General features: G+C 39.9%; 1 protein-coding gene across 1 annotated transcript in view; it reads right to left on the reverse strand.

Moving 5' to 3' along the window:
- The window catches only part of MALT1 (MALT1 paracaspase), an 88,485-nt gene that overhangs the window by 16,997 nt on the left and 55,762 nt on the right, over positions 1-15,726 (reverse strand). Inside the window, 3 exon segments of the mRNA XM_017890505.1 lie at positions 3,767-3,894; positions 4,711-4,785; positions 5,511-5,688. Coding sequence (XP_017745994.1) covers positions 3,767-3,894; positions 4,711-4,785; positions 5,511-5,688 — 381 coding nt within the window.

The raw sequence follows: 15,726 nt of genomic DNA on the forward strand, positions 1-15,726 counted from the left end.
GACTTCAAAGTATAATAATAAAAAATAAAATTAAATAAAAAAAATTTTTTCAAAAAAACAATGTAAAGAGAACTTCCTTAACTTGCTAAGGAGTGTTAATAAAAAACTTACAATATTATTCTAAATGTGAAAACATTAGCAATATTCCCTTTGAAGTCAGAAACGAGACAAGGATGCCCATAACTACCTATTCTATTCAACAGCGTCTTAGCAGTCCTTGCTAGTATTATATCAAGAACACATACAACATTTCTCTAAATCAATAAACTGAAAAAAAACCCACACACACAGTAGAAAAATGGACAAATGACATGAACAGATGTTTCACACAACATACACATATAGCTATTAAAAATAAGAACAATGTTCAATATCACTAATGGTTAGGGAAAATCAAATCAAGACCACATGAGATACTATTTAACATCTGATTGGCAAAAATAAAAAAGTCTGACTATCAAGTGATGGAGAGAGTACAGATTCACATTATCCCTTGCTGGCTGCGGGGAGCAGGGTAAGTGTAGACTCAGCAACCACTTTAGAAAACTGTCTGGCATTCTCTCGTAAAATGGAATACTGTCACACCCTATGACACAGCAATTCCAAGCCCTAGAATCACACTGCAAAGAAATTCATGCATATATATTCCAGGAGACATATACAAGACTGTTAACCACAACTAACTCAAATGCTCACCAACACAGGAGAGTAGTTGAAAAAAACTGTAGTATGTTTGCATAATAGAATATTACATAGCAGTTAAAATGAAAAACTACAGTCATGCAAAAATATGGATCAATCTTAGCAATATAATATTAGATAAAAAAATTCTAGTCCCAAAAGAGTACAGAGAGCATATCTTTTATTAAGTTAAAACAAAACTATGCATACTTTTTTGGGTATATACAAAATAAAACTATGTAAAAGAAAAGGAATAAGTTTAGAATGGTAGTTATCATGGAGCGGGGGGAAGGGAAAAGAGAGGTCCTATAATTAGGTGTAGGTTACTGTCAAGGTCCTATATTCATATCGAACATCTACTCACAATAAAAACCCTCAGTAGTATGTTCAATACTTCTAATAATAATGCTGTTCTGAATAGTACAAAAATAAAAGTCGGGTTACAGACTGATGGCTGTAGCTTTATAACAACCAATTTACCTCATATTGTATTTTCCTTGCACACAGTTGGAATTCGTAAGGTGGGCTGGGAGCGGTGGCTCACACCTGTAATCCCAGCACTTTGGGAGGCAGAGGCCGGTGGATCACTTGAGGCCAGGAGTTCAAGACGGGCCTTGCCAACATGATGAAAGCCTATCTCTACCAAAAATACAAAAATTAGCCGGACATGGTGGTGCGTGCCTATAGTCCTAAGCTACTCGGGAGGCTGCAGCAAGAGAATCACTTGAACGTGGAAGGTGGAGGTTGCAGTGAGCCAAGATCATGCCACCGCACTCCAGCCTGAGCAACAGAGACTGTCTCACACAAGGAAACCAAAAACTTAAAAAAGAAATTGGTAACATGTTTATTTTCCCCTTCAACTGCTTGGCTTATAATCTCTGAATACTTTTCCCCCTCTGGAATTTTTTTTTTTGAGACAGGACTCGCTCTGTCACATATGCTGGAGAGCGGTGGTGTGATCACACTTACTATAGTTTCAAACTCCCAGGCTCAAGCAGTCCTCCCACCTAAGCCTTGCGAGTAGCTGGCAATAGAGGTACACACCATAATGCCTGGCTAATTTTTAAAATTTTTATAGAGATGGGGGTCTGACAATGTTGCCTAGGTTGGTCTCAAACTTCTGTGCTCAAGTGATTCTCCTGCCTCAGCCTCCCCAAATGCTGGGATTACAGGCATGAGCCACTGTACCTGGCCCCAAATATATATATATATATATTTAAATTGAGATGGAATCTTGCTGTGTTGCCCAGGCTGGTCTTGAATTCCTGGGCTCAAGCAATCCTCCTACCTCAGCCTCCCAAAATGCTAGGATTACAGGTGTGAGCCACCATGCCCAGCCATGGAATAATTTTTAATTAAGTAATCCGGAAGATCCAAAGGGAGAAGCAGCAAAGTTCTGTTTCAAAATTGGACGATTTGTGAAAAATTTCATACAACTGCTTTTGCTTTTCACTACTAAGACAGGGGTCAGACACAAAGCACCCAAAACTCAAAGTAAGTGCCAGATTTAACTGTATTATTTATCATGATACTATTAGGCCTTTACTTATTTTGTACAATGAGTGGGCCGTTACCCACGAAGGGCACAATGTACATGGCACTGAGCTGAGCGTGCTCCACGTACACTGCAGGGTCTTCCTGCCTGGGCACTTCTAGGTAAGCAGACATGGTAGGACTGAAAAAGACCAGTGAAAAGCGAAACTTTCTAAGACGTTTATAAAAAGTTCAAATATCCTCACAGCACATACTGGGATGCCATTCATTGCTATGACAATTTGGTACACATCATATGTGGGTGAGCATGGTGCTTTTTATTAAGTTTTAAAACAGTTAAAATGTACTTAAAAACGAAATTGAAATAAAACACTGTAGAGTTTCTGGAGCACTTTACTGGATCTCAGTTTGAATACAACTGACGTAATCCAAAGGTTTTCTTTTCTTTTTTTTTTTTTTTTTAAAAGCAGAGACTTTCCTTCAAATGTGAGCTTCAGAAGAAGCCTAATGTAGAAAACAAACAAAAGTGGAATTTCTCTGGTTGAAGCGGGAGGGTGGCAGGAAGTCCAAAGCCCTGGCTGGTTACGTTAAATGGAAAAGTGGCTAAGTCAAGTGATTTAACTAAAATAGCTACACAGATAAAAACATGAAAATAAATATGGCTGACAGTTGGCCAAACACCTTATACCCAAACTGCCATCACTGGAACATCCATGAAACTCCATTTTCTAGTGGTGCTAGTTTGTAAGAATTACTTTCTTCCTTTTTGTTTGTTTATTTTTTATTTTGAAGACAGGGTCTCGCTATGTTGCCCAGGCTGGTCTTGAACTCCTGGCCTTAAGTGATCCTCCTGCCTCAGCTTCCCAAAGTGCTGGGATTACAGGTTTGAGCCACCATGCCTGACCAAGTTACCGTGTTTTTGCTATGGCTTATAAAATGTTTTTTCAAAAAACACAGTGCAATCTACCAAAATAATAGGTACTTACTCAGCATCTGACATATGCATAACATTATACCAGCAGGCAAGGAAAGAACAGATAGAAATGGAAGATGTGGCATTAGACCCCCTAGGATCACATCCTTAAATTAGGATTTTAAATCTACTAAGTTCATTAAGGAAAAAAAATGAACTCAGTTTTCCCAGCAGTGTCTAAAATTTCTGTAAAGTTTTCTCTCTCCCATCCTGGGAGAGACTGCGCTCACTGGACAACTCCCCCCCACCCCTCCCACACCCCCCACCCACCCCCAAATAGGGAGATTTGCCAGCACCAAGGCACTGGGCACAGAAGCAAGGCAGAGCTCTGAGGATTCAACTTTACTTATTTAATGACTGTGCCTAGGCTTAGCCTTGTAGTCTAAGTAATGCTGCACAGATGATGAAGAGCTATGTCAAAAAGGAAGGAAAGATGACATTCAATAGCAGAAGTGTTGCTGAATGTTATATTAATATAAAAATTGTTTTACAAAGTAGATACTAATTCCAAACCCACATAATAAGAATAAGAATAAAACAATCACTAGACAGGGAACCCTGAATAGGTGGTGTCCCCCCTGCTCTCCTTTTTCCGAGTAGTTTCTCTTTATTTTTTACCTTCTGCAACTTCATCCAGTAACACAGTGATTTTCTTATCTTCTAATAATCTATCTTTTAAAAATTTCATAAAGATTCCATTTGCCAATCCAGAATGCTGGATTTCAAAAGCTTCTGCTCCTTGACACCTTAAAAATAGAAAAAGAAGTTAAACCAGGCACAGAAAGGCAAATACTGTATGTTCTCACTTATATGTGGATGCTAATAAAAATGAACTCAGAGAAGCAGCCAGCAGAATGGTGGTTACCAGAGGCTGGGAGGTGGGCATGGCATAGGGACTGTTAGTCACAGGGTACAATGTTTCAGTTAGGAGGAAAACAATGGTAAGTATTTGAGGTGATATGTGAATTAACTTGATTCAATCATTCCACATTGAATACGTACATCATAGCATATCTTTGTATCCTATAAATACATATAAGTTGTCAATATCCAATAAAATAACTTTTAAAAGAAAATGTTAGAAAAGCAAACACTTGCCACATGGGACTTCTGTATACACTGATGAGCCTCATTTTCTCTTCTGCCTCTCACATGACATCAATAATTAAAGAGTTAATCTTTAAGCAGAAACTACATGCCCAATTTGGGCTTAATAATAAGATACCATGATATGGAATGCTAAAGTTGACCATTTAAAATTTTCTACCAAGAACATCAAGGAGGTAAATTTATGCCTACATGTCTATAGGTATTTTCTAGGCCTCCAATCTAGAATCAAAAAGACCTCAGGAGCCAGGCACAGTGGCACATGCCTGTAATCCCAGCGACTCAGAAGGCTGAGGCAGGAGGATTGCTTGAGCCCAGGAGCAGTGAGCTATGATGTTGCCTCTGCACTCCAGCCTGGGCGACAGAGTTAAGACCCCTGCTCCTAAAAAGCAAAAGCAAGCAAAAAGACATCAAAGAATAAAGGAAATTTAAACGTAAACATAAAATTTTCTTACGTGGCATATCCAAACACAATATTGGCAGTGACTTTTAGTGCATCCAAGATTGGAATGGTATCGTCGTAGTCATTTCTATTCAACGGAGGCAGAGAAGGGCAGACAGAAATATGAAAAGTTAAAGATCATCCTTAAAAGAGTATAAATAATGAGATAATACAACAGTATTTTAGAATACATAATTTAAAATTATAGATTCAAAATTTTTCATCTAGGTAGCTACATATCTACCCAAAATAACCCACTAACTCCTTGTTAGCTTTAAAACCGGAGTTGCATTTGAACTCGGGCATTGGATTTTGATTCGTAAATGCTGAGCAAGCAAAAAATAGTAAATCTAGAGGAACTGGTTCTATTTCTTAGAAAGGCAATGGCAGATAAATGGGATCCAAACCTCCAAACATCTGCTTCGGCTACTCATTCTGTGTCTGGAAGACCAGGACTGACTACTGACCAGAAATCCCAACTCCATGGGTGTTGGTTTTGTTAATTCCTGAGGGAATAACTACAATGAGTATTAAAGTCATCTAAAGGCATTCTGGAGAGTTGAATCCCCTGTAGTATGAGTAAATGCCCATGCCCTTTAGTTCTTTGTTTGTGTTCTACAGCAAATATGAAGAGTTAAAATAATTAGATATACATGGAGTAAATATATTTTTCTCTAGTTTTGTTCTTCCAGTTTCAATGTATAAACTAAAATTCACACACGCAAATGGCTGTTGGCATTTCACAGGTTTCTCTAGTTTGTCAAGGTTGATATTTAACTCCAACAATTGTTTAATAAAGATTAGAAAATTTACCTTTTCCTACACATATCCAATAAGAATACATTAAGTCCAGTTTCTTTTTCTTGCATCAATTTCAGTATATTTTGTACACACAGACAATTTTCAGACCTATATGGATTTGGAGCATCAACAGGGACCATGAAGCTGTTCCCAAAATTTTCATAACCATGTCCTGCATAATATAATAACCCTTTGAAAAGAGGAAAAATAAAAGAGAGGTAGATGTCAATTCTAAATGCACTGTGAACATACAGACTGCATAACTTTTTGTAAAAAAAACATGACTTTGCCGGGCGCAGTGGCTCAAGCCTGTAATCCCAGCACTTTGGGAGGCCGAGGCGGGTGGATCACGAGGTCAGGAAATCAAGACCATCCTGGCTAACATGGTGAAACCTCGTCTCTACTAAAAATACAAAAAAATTAGCCGCACGTGGTGGCGGGCGCCTGTAGTCCCAGCTACTCGGAGGCTGAGGCGGGAGAATGGCGTGAACCCGGGAGGCGGAGCTTGCAGTGAGCTGAGATCCGGCCACTGCACTCCAGCCTGGGCGACACAGCGAGACTCCATCTCAAAACAAACAAACAAACAAACAAACAAACAAACAAACATGACTTTAATTTTTTTCAAGGTGATGTGAGCATATGTAAGAAATACCCAATTATAAATATAGACAATGGTAATTTGCATTTAAAATTATTGGCAACAGGTCAGGCATGATGGCTCACACCTATAATCCCAGCACTTTGGGAGGCCAAGGCAGGGAGATCACTTGAGGTCAGGGGTTTGAAACCAGCCTGGCCAATGTGGTGAAACCCTGTCTCTCCTAAAAATACAGAAATTGGCTTGGCGTTGTGTTGGGCACCTATAATCCCAGCTACTTGGGAGGCTGAGGCAGGAGAATCACTTGAACCTGGGAGGTGGAGGTTGCTATGAGCTGAGATCATGCCACTGCACTCCAGCCTGGGCGACAGAGCAAAACTCCGTCTCAAAAAAATAATAAATAAAAAAATTATTACCAACAGTCTGTACTTAAAATTTGCATTTTAAGACAGTATCAAAATGCTGTCTGAAGTATATCCTAACTTATAAAAGTAATATATTTGTAACCAATAGTATAATATAAAATACAATTTTATTTTATGATATATAAAAAAGAATGCAGCTAGGATTTCTCTCCTGACTCATTTGTCTCCTCCATGAAGCTAGGAGTTCTGTTAGGGCAGAGATAGTCTTACATTTATTTATTTGTGTATTCCTGGCATACAGCAGGAGCTTAGTAAGTATTTAACAGATGAACAAACACAATTCAGATGAACAGCACCTGCAATATGAAGTTAAGAAACTCTGCAGGTATTACCATAAACATTAGTTAAGGTAGTTTTATAATCAGAGACGGGAAATCTGATTTCACAGATTACTATTTTTTTCTTTTTGCTATGAGATACGAGTATCAATCTTCCATCTAGAGTCTTTTGAATTAATAATCTAAAATTTGCAATAGTTTTAGGACTCAATAGATGAATCATATTTCCTTACTGAGAAATGACACTATAAAAACTAACACAACCAACTCAATGTTTTCTTGAAAAGAATTTTGTTTTGGCTGTAAAAAACAACAAAAATATCAGTCTGAACTTCTTCATAAAAATACTGGACAAAACACTTTTGAAGATATCCTCCCCTCTGCTTGCAATTTCTGGAGCCCACTAATTTTGCTCTCTCAATATTCTGGATTTAATTATTTCTTTACACGGTATTTTAAAGCAAACAGTAAAAGCCGTTTAGACAGGGAACCCAAAATAGCTAATCCATTGTAATTATGGCCCCGACTCCTAGCAGAGAATGTGGCTTTGAGAGTTAAAGACAATTTGCTGCATGTGGTCCTACAGGACAAAATCCACGTCGTCTGTTTTTTTTTTGAATTTCTATTAAAATGAGAAAAATGGTTCTTTCAAATACAACATTTCAGCTAAAATGAGAAAACAGATACAGCCATTTATCAAGTGTGGGTTCCAGCTGATGTGTGCACTGGAAGTTATCACATAGGCACTGAGAGATGAAAAAGAAGGACGAAGACAAAGTTCCTAACCTCTTAAGCAGGAGACCGGGAGATTCATGCATGGAGATTCACACGTTTATGTTATCAAGCAACAATGAAAGTCATCATATAATTAAATGCCATAAATCATGTTAGTGGGACAACCACCGTGTATGTATAAAATGAATAAAGTACAGAGAGGAATATCATCAGTATGCAGTGAAACAACAGGGGATGGTCTTAAGAGAGGGAATGGCTAGAAATTTGGAAAGGCAGAGAAAGAGCAAGGATAGAAATAAACACGGATAGGACCTGGAATGAAAGCTAACAGAAAAGAGACTAGCCTGGCAAAAAACTAAATTACTGTTGTGAATGAAAATAAGAGAGCACACACATAGGGAATTTTAAAAAGGAGTGCACAGATAGGGTTTTAAAAATAATGACCAAAAGAATGGATTTAATTCAATAAACGACAAAGATCAGGTAAGTGAAAAGACAACCCACACAACAGGAGAATATATTTGCAAATCATTTTATCTGATAAGGACAGCTTGTATCCAGAATAAAGAACTCTTCCACTCATCAGTAAAAAGACTAATGACGGCCGGGCGTGGTGGCTCACGCCTGTAATCCCTGCACTTTGGGAGGCCAAGGCAGGTGGATCACCTGAGGTCATGAGTTCAAGACCAGCCTGGCCAACATGGTAAAACCCCATTTCTACTAAAAATACAAAAACCCAGCCAAGTGTGGTGATGGGAGCCTGTAATCCCAGCTACTCAGGAGGCTAAGGCAGGAGAATTGCTTGAACCCAGGAGGCGGAGGATGCACTGAGCCAAGATCCCGCCACTGTACTCCAGCCTGGGCAACAGAGAAAGACTCTTATCTCAAAAAAAAAAAAAAAAAAAAAAAGACTAACGACTTGATGTAAAAATAGGCAAAGATCTGATGCTTCTCCAAAGAGGATGTATGAGTGGCAAATATGCACATGAAAAGATGCTCAACATCATTAGCCACTAGTGAAATGCAAATCCAAGTCATTTCACACTCACCAGGATGGCTACAATAAAAAAGACAGACAAGAACAAGTGTTGGCAAGGATGCAGAGAAACTGGAACCGTCATTCATTTCTGGTGGCACAAATGTAAAATGGTGTAAGAACTTTGGAAACAGTTTCGCAGTTCCTCAAAAAGTTAAATATAGATTACCATATGACCCAGGAATTTCGCTCCCAGGTACATACCGAAGAGAAATGGAGATTATGTTCACATAAGAATGTGTACACAGGCCAGGCGCAGTGGCTCAAGCCTGTAATCCCAGCACTTTGGGAGGCCGAGATGGGCCTCCCACGAGGTCAGGAGATTGAGACCATCCTGGCTAACACGGTGAAACCCCGTCTCTACTAAAAAATACAAAAAAACTAGCCGGGCGAGGTGGCGAGCGCCTGTAGTCCAAGCTACTCGGGAGGCTGAGGCAGGAGAATGGCGTGAACCCGGGGGGCGGAGCTTGCAGTGAGCTGAGATCCGGCCACTGCACTCCAGCCTGGGCAACAAAGCAAGACTCCACTCCGTCTCAAAAAAAAAAAAAAAAAAATGTGTACACAAATGCTCATAGCAGTATTATTCGTAACGTCCAAAAATGTCCATGAGATGTTAAATGATAAACAAAATATAGTATATAATGGAATATTATCTACCCCTAAAATAATGAAGTTCTAGTACATGCTGCAATATGAATGAACTTTGAAAACATTATACGAAGTGAAAGAAGGCAGACATAAAACGCCACATATTAGGTGATTCCATTTATATGAAATGTCCAGAACAGGCAAATCCAGAGAAACAGAAAATAGATTTGTGGTTGCCAGGGGCTGGGGTAAGGAGGAATGGGAGTGACTGTTGATGGATACAGGGTTTCTTTTTGGGATGATGGAAATGTTCTGAAGTTAGGTAGTGGTGACTGATGCCCCACCTTTGTGAAGATACTGAAATCACTGAATTATACACTTTAAAAAGAGTACAACTTATACTCCTCTATCAAGTATTCAAAACATAACTCTATTTTCCATCAGTCTCGTTACAGCTTCAAGAGCAAGACAAACTTATTTTTAACCTCCACAACTTTGCTCAAGTTACTCTATCTCCTTTCTATCTACCCAAACCATAACCAGTCCTCAAGGGTTATTTCCAAAGTTCAGAATCCTTCGCAAGTTACTACCTGGTAACTACTACCTGGTAACTGGTTTGTGGCTTTCTAACACACTTCAAATTCTCCCTACCTTGAAATGCTGTAGCAGCACTTTCTGACAATCACATACAGGCTTTTCCTGACATTGTATAGTCCTATGTCTACTTAGTTTTTCTGATAAGAAATCATAATGACACTAATCTTTTACATTTGCACACTCTGAGTAGCTCTTATCTGAAATGTTTGGGACCAGGAGTGTTTTGGATTTGGGGTTTTCAGATTAGAGATACTCAACCTGTATAATATTTTCTTGGTTTTCAAAGGACTTTCATACACACAATCTAATTTTAATCCATATAACAACTTTAAATGATTTATATCCTTATTTTATAGATAAGAAAATTAAATTACAAAGATTAAATGATTTGCTTAAAATCACAGAGTTGATGTATGTTTTGACTCCGTAGATAGTGTTTTTTCTCATTGTATTAAAGGACAATAATTTTCTTTTTTTGAGATGGAGTTTCACTCTTGTTGTCCAGGCTGGAGTGCAATGGTGCGATTGCACCTCCAGGTTCAAGTGATTCTCCTGCCTCAGTCTCCCGAGTAGCTGGGATTACAGGCATACACCACCACGCCTGGCTAATTTTATATTTTTAATAGAGACAGGGTTTCTCCATGTTGGTCAGGCTGGTCTCAAATTCCAGACCTCAGGTGATCTGCCTGCCTCGGCCTCTCAAAGTGTTGGGATTACAGGCATGAGCCACTGTGCCTGGCCTGGGACTATAATTTTCTTAAGAGGACAGATCATGATCTGTATTCACTATTACTTCCCTTAGCACATAGCATACTCCTTCATCTGGACTATGGACGTAACGAAAATAACTCAGCAAATACTTACTGAATTGCATTAAATTAACAATGCAAACCAATCAAGACAGTGTCAGATCTGGAGTTCTCTTTTCAAGGGTCTTTTAGTAGAAATGGTACCATTTCAACAACTGGTATTACTTAGAGACAACTGACAGCAGGCCTAGGTGCTGCCTCTCTCATGTCAAGTAATATGTCTGGCTCCAGCAAGACTTGACTGGGGTGAAGATACAACTCTGAGGGAAGGCTTAGCTTCATTCATACAGGGAAAAGCTGAATGTTGTTCTGTTACATTAATGCCACATGCCCAGCCCTGCAACTGCTGAATGAAATTAAGGCACTTAACACCAACATATTTTTTTTCTTTCCCAAAATGTCTTATGAAAAGTGTAACTATTCTGTATCAAAGTCTGCAACCAAATTATATTGAGGGGAACTAAGCACTTTTGTGTAAAATGAACTAGTCCAAATCATTTTTTAAAAAATTTTATTTATTTGAGACAGGGTCTTGCCCTGTTGCCCATACTGGAGTGCAGCAGTGCGATCATGGCTCACTGTAGCTTCGACCTCACAGGCTCCAGCTATCCTCCTACCTCAGCCTCCCAAGTAGCTGGGACCACAGGCATGTGCCATCATGCCTGGCTAATTTTTAAATTTTTTGTAGAGATGAGGTCTCACTATATTGTCCAGGCTGGTCTCGAACCCCTGGGCTCAAACAACCCTCCCACCTTTGCTTCCCAGACTGTTAGGATTATAGGTGTGAGCCACTGTGCGTGGCCCAAATCACTGTTGTTGTTGTTTTAAATTCCATCTCTAGTACTGCTTATTTATTTAATTAACTATCCTATTACTCAAGGATAGAGAAGAAAATATGTGTTTTTTTTTTTACAAATGTCAAAAAACTTACTATACTTAGAAATATAGTTCTGTAAATTAGATCTTTAGGGAATTTTATTTCTTGGGAGGATGATTCAAGAACACAGTCATGGATATTTATTTTTGCCTACAGAGAAAATAATCATTTAAACGAAAAACTTTTCCACTCAACTGAATATGCACTCCACGTAGCACGTGAGTGGCCGACAAGCACAACAACCGCCACCCCAGCAGGCTTACACGGCACTTACTATGTGCCAGGCACGGTTCCAAGAAAGGTCACTACTTATATTGCCTCACACAGTCTTCATAACAAGGTAGGTAATATTAACATCCCTCTTTCAGAGATGGGAAAACTGAGACATGAAGAGGTTTAAAAGCTCACCCAAACTGAAATGCCTAGTAAGTGGCAGAACCAAAATACGGATGCTGGCCAGCCTCGCTACTGTCCTATATAATACTGTCTATAATCTACTGCTGGCTTTTTAGTGAACTTGACTCTCAGACAATGTAAAATGTCAGTGCACTGGTTTTTCACTGTTTTACTACAATATAGCTTCAAACCCTCCGACTTCTTTTTCTCAAAAAAAACCTTAGGCAGGCCGGGGCACGGTGGCTCATGCCCGTAATCCCAGCATTTTGGGAGGCCAAGGTGGGTGGATCCTGAGGTCAGGAGATGGAGCGAGACCATCCTGGCTAACACAGTGAAAGCCCGTCTCTACTACAAATACAAAAAATTAGGCAGGTGTTGGTGGCACGTGCCTGTAATTACAGCCACTCGGGGGGCTGAGCCAGGAGAATCGCTTGAACCCAGGAGGCGGAGCTTGCAGTGAGCCGAGATCGCGCCACAGCAAGCCTGGGTGACAGAGCGAGACTCTGTACCAGAAAACTAAACAAACAAAAAAACCACAAAAAACCTTAAAAACCTAAAAAAAAGAACCCCCCCCCAAAGACCCTTAATACACAGAAACTGATTAAAGCTGGGTTTCTCTCATTGAAGCCTGAAGTAGAATGCTACCTAGTCCAAATCACCCATCTAAAGATGAAAAAGTGCTTGAATGTCTTTAATCAATTGACAGGAAATGACAATAATAATGGGTACAATATTTTGAGCACTTTTAGTGTGCCAGGCACAGGGATAATTATTTTGTCTTATCCTGTGAACCTCATTAATTTAGTTCTATCCATTTTGTAGATTCCTTTTGGCTTAGAAAAGTTAAAGAAACACAGTCACACAGCTAGTTAGCAGAAAGTCAAAGCTTCGAACCTAGGCTAACTAACTAAGGCCCACTGCTTAACCACTGAGCTACGTGAACTGAACAGCTGCTCTGCTGCAGGCCAAATAACACTTTTGCGCCATATTCCGACTAGACTCGTTTACCGTTCTTCTACACGAAAGCACAGCTAAGCTGCAGCAAGCGATGAAAACAGAAAGGCTATGTGGGGATAGATCTCAGGCCAAAGGGTTACTTTTTATCCTGGCCATCTATACAACATAACTAGAAATCTTTCTCCTTATTTATACTTAAGGACATGTAGTGTAAGTCAGTGATTTCTGATTTGGGTTCCTGTTTTTTATGTTTATATATGTTTAAAACGGAATTATCGTCTGTTCTGTTGTAACATTTATTTCTTCTACAAACCTGCACGCAATATAATATATAATGTAAAAGGGCATGAACTTGAGTTCCTCTCTTCTCCGTATCTAGCTGTTCATGCTGAAATTCCGGTGACTCTGCCTTCCATCTTCTCCCACAGCCCTCAAGCACTGAGTCCCTGGTAATATCAACTAGCAGTAAAGGCACAGTCCAAAAGAAAAACTAAAGGTTTCTTTATGACATGCCCTAAACCCTCAAGCCTCTACCACACTTACATTTAGTGTAGATGTGTCTGGTGTTTGGAATATTCACAATACTTCAAAATATAATGCAGCCACCCTGTTAAGACACGAATCAGTAGGATTTAAAAGTTTTCTAGCTTTCTTAAGCTGACATTCTGCTTTAACATGCCTCTTTATTTTGTACTCCAAGATGATGTTTTCATATTGGGGCAAAGCTTCAGCCTAAACTGCAATCTTGTCACAATTTTTAATATTTCTGATTCTCTACTTCACAGGGGCAACTAAAGGATTTGTTTTTGTTATTTTGAGATGGAGTCTCGCTTTGTTGCCCAAGCTGGAGTGCAGTGGCATGATCTTGGCTCAGTGCAACCTGCCCCTACCGGGTTCAAGCGATTCTCCTGCCTCAGTTTCCCAAGTAGCTGGGATTACAGGTGCCCACCATCACGCCTGGCTAATTTTTGTACTTTTAGTAGAGATGGGATTTCACCATGTTGGTCAGGCTGGTCTCAAACTCCTGACCTCAGGTGATCTGCTGCCCGCCTTGGCCTTCCAAAGTGCTGGGATTACAGGGGTGAGCCACCATGCCCTGGCCACAGGATTTGTTTTTAAAAGTCAAAAAAAGGGCCTAAAAGCCAAAGTGAAAATATCAATAAGAAATGAGAATAAACAACCTAGGTAGTAATTCTTCATATAATTCCCTCAATCTTTAAATACTTCACCAATACAGAAACCTAAACTGGTTAATTTTTTTTCCTTACATCTCATCACTTCTAGTGAAGCTTGGGAAGCCTTTTCCTTTTTACGCCACGTAGGCACCTTAAGAGCTGAGATCAACTGTATACTATAAAAACAAACAACACCCCTGATGCCAGATTGAAAATACAGGTTAAGTATCCTTTATCTGAAAGACTTGGGACCAGAAATGTTTCAGATTTTGGAATATTTACATACACATAATGAGGTTATCTTGGGGATGCCACCCAAGTCTAAACACTAAACTCATTTATGTTTTTATTTTATTTTATTTTATTTTATTTTTTTTGAGACGGAGTCTCGCTCTGTCACCCAGGCTGGAGTGCTGTGGCCGGATCTCAGCTCACTGCAAGCTCCGCCTCCTGGGTTTACGCCATTCTCCTGTCTCAGCCTCCCGAGTAGCTGGGACTACAGGCGCCGCCACATCGCCCGGCTAGTTTTTTGTAGTTTTAGTAGAGACAGGGTTTCACCGTGTTAGCCAGGGTGGTCTCGATCTCCTGACCTCGTGATCCGCCCGTCTCGGCCACCCAAAGTGCTGGGATTACAGGCTTGAGCCACCGCGCCCGGCCTCTTTTCTTTTATTTTTTGAGACCAAGATTCCAAGTCTCATTCTGTCGCCTAGGCTGGAGTACAGTCGTGTGATCTTGGTTCACTGCAACCTCGGCCTCCTGGGTTCAAGCAATTCTTGTGTCTCAGCCTCTTGAGTGGCTGGGATTACAGGCGTGTACCACCATGCCCAGCTAATTTTTGTGTTTTTATTTTATGTTTTTGAGACGGAGTCTCGCTCTATCACCCAGGCTGAAGTGCAGTGGTGTGATCTCGGCTTACTACAACCTCCACCTCCCGGGTTTAAACCATTCTCCTGTCTCAACCTCCCGAGTAGCTGGGATTATAGGTGATCGCCACCATACATTTTTAGTAGAGACAGGGTTTCACCATGTTGGACAGGCTGCTCTTGAACTCCTGACCTCAGGTGATCTGCCCACCTTGGCCTCCCAAAGTGCTGGGATTATGGGCGTAAGCCACTGCGTCTGGCCGAATTTTTGTTTCAATAGAGACGGGGTTTCGCCATGTTGCCCAGGCTGGTCTCCAACTCCTGGGCTCAAGTGATCCACCCACCTCAGCCTCCCAAAGTGCTGAGATTGCAGGCATAAGCCACCTCGCCCAGCCTCATTTATGTTTCATATACATCTTATACACATAGCCTGAAGGTAATTTTATACAATATTTTAAATAATTTTGTGCATGATACAATGTTTTAACTTTGACACCTCATGACGTAAGGTGTAAAATTTTCCACTTGTGGCATCATGTTGGCACTCAAAAAGTTTTAGATTTCGGATTTTCAGATGAGGAATGCTCAGCCTGTATAAGCCAATTACCAAGGTGGCATATTTGCACTGTATATTCTTTCAGATTTTCATGAGAAAAAACGGATGGATTCGCCCATTAGTCATCACTCCATAAGACTTAGAAGTAAAGCTGTATTAACACATCAGCATAATAGCTGAAATCTCACATTTGAGGTGTTTACCTTGTTAACTTCATTTGTCTTTCTCTAAATCCTCATTATTTAGAGAAAGAAACTCATTTAAGTAAGATTTTAAGACTTTCCCCATCCCTTATACAATAGTGTGGTAAATCTTGAAAAAAAAAAAAAAAAAAAAAA

The sequence above is a fragment of the Rhinopithecus bieti genome, unplaced genomic scaffold (assembly GCF_001698545.2).
Source record: "Rhinopithecus bieti isolate Rb0 unplaced genomic scaffold, ASM169854v2 scaffold_17861, whole genome shotgun sequence".
Taxonomy (NCBI): Eukaryota; Metazoa; Chordata; class Mammalia; order Primates; family Cercopithecidae; genus Rhinopithecus; species Rhinopithecus bieti.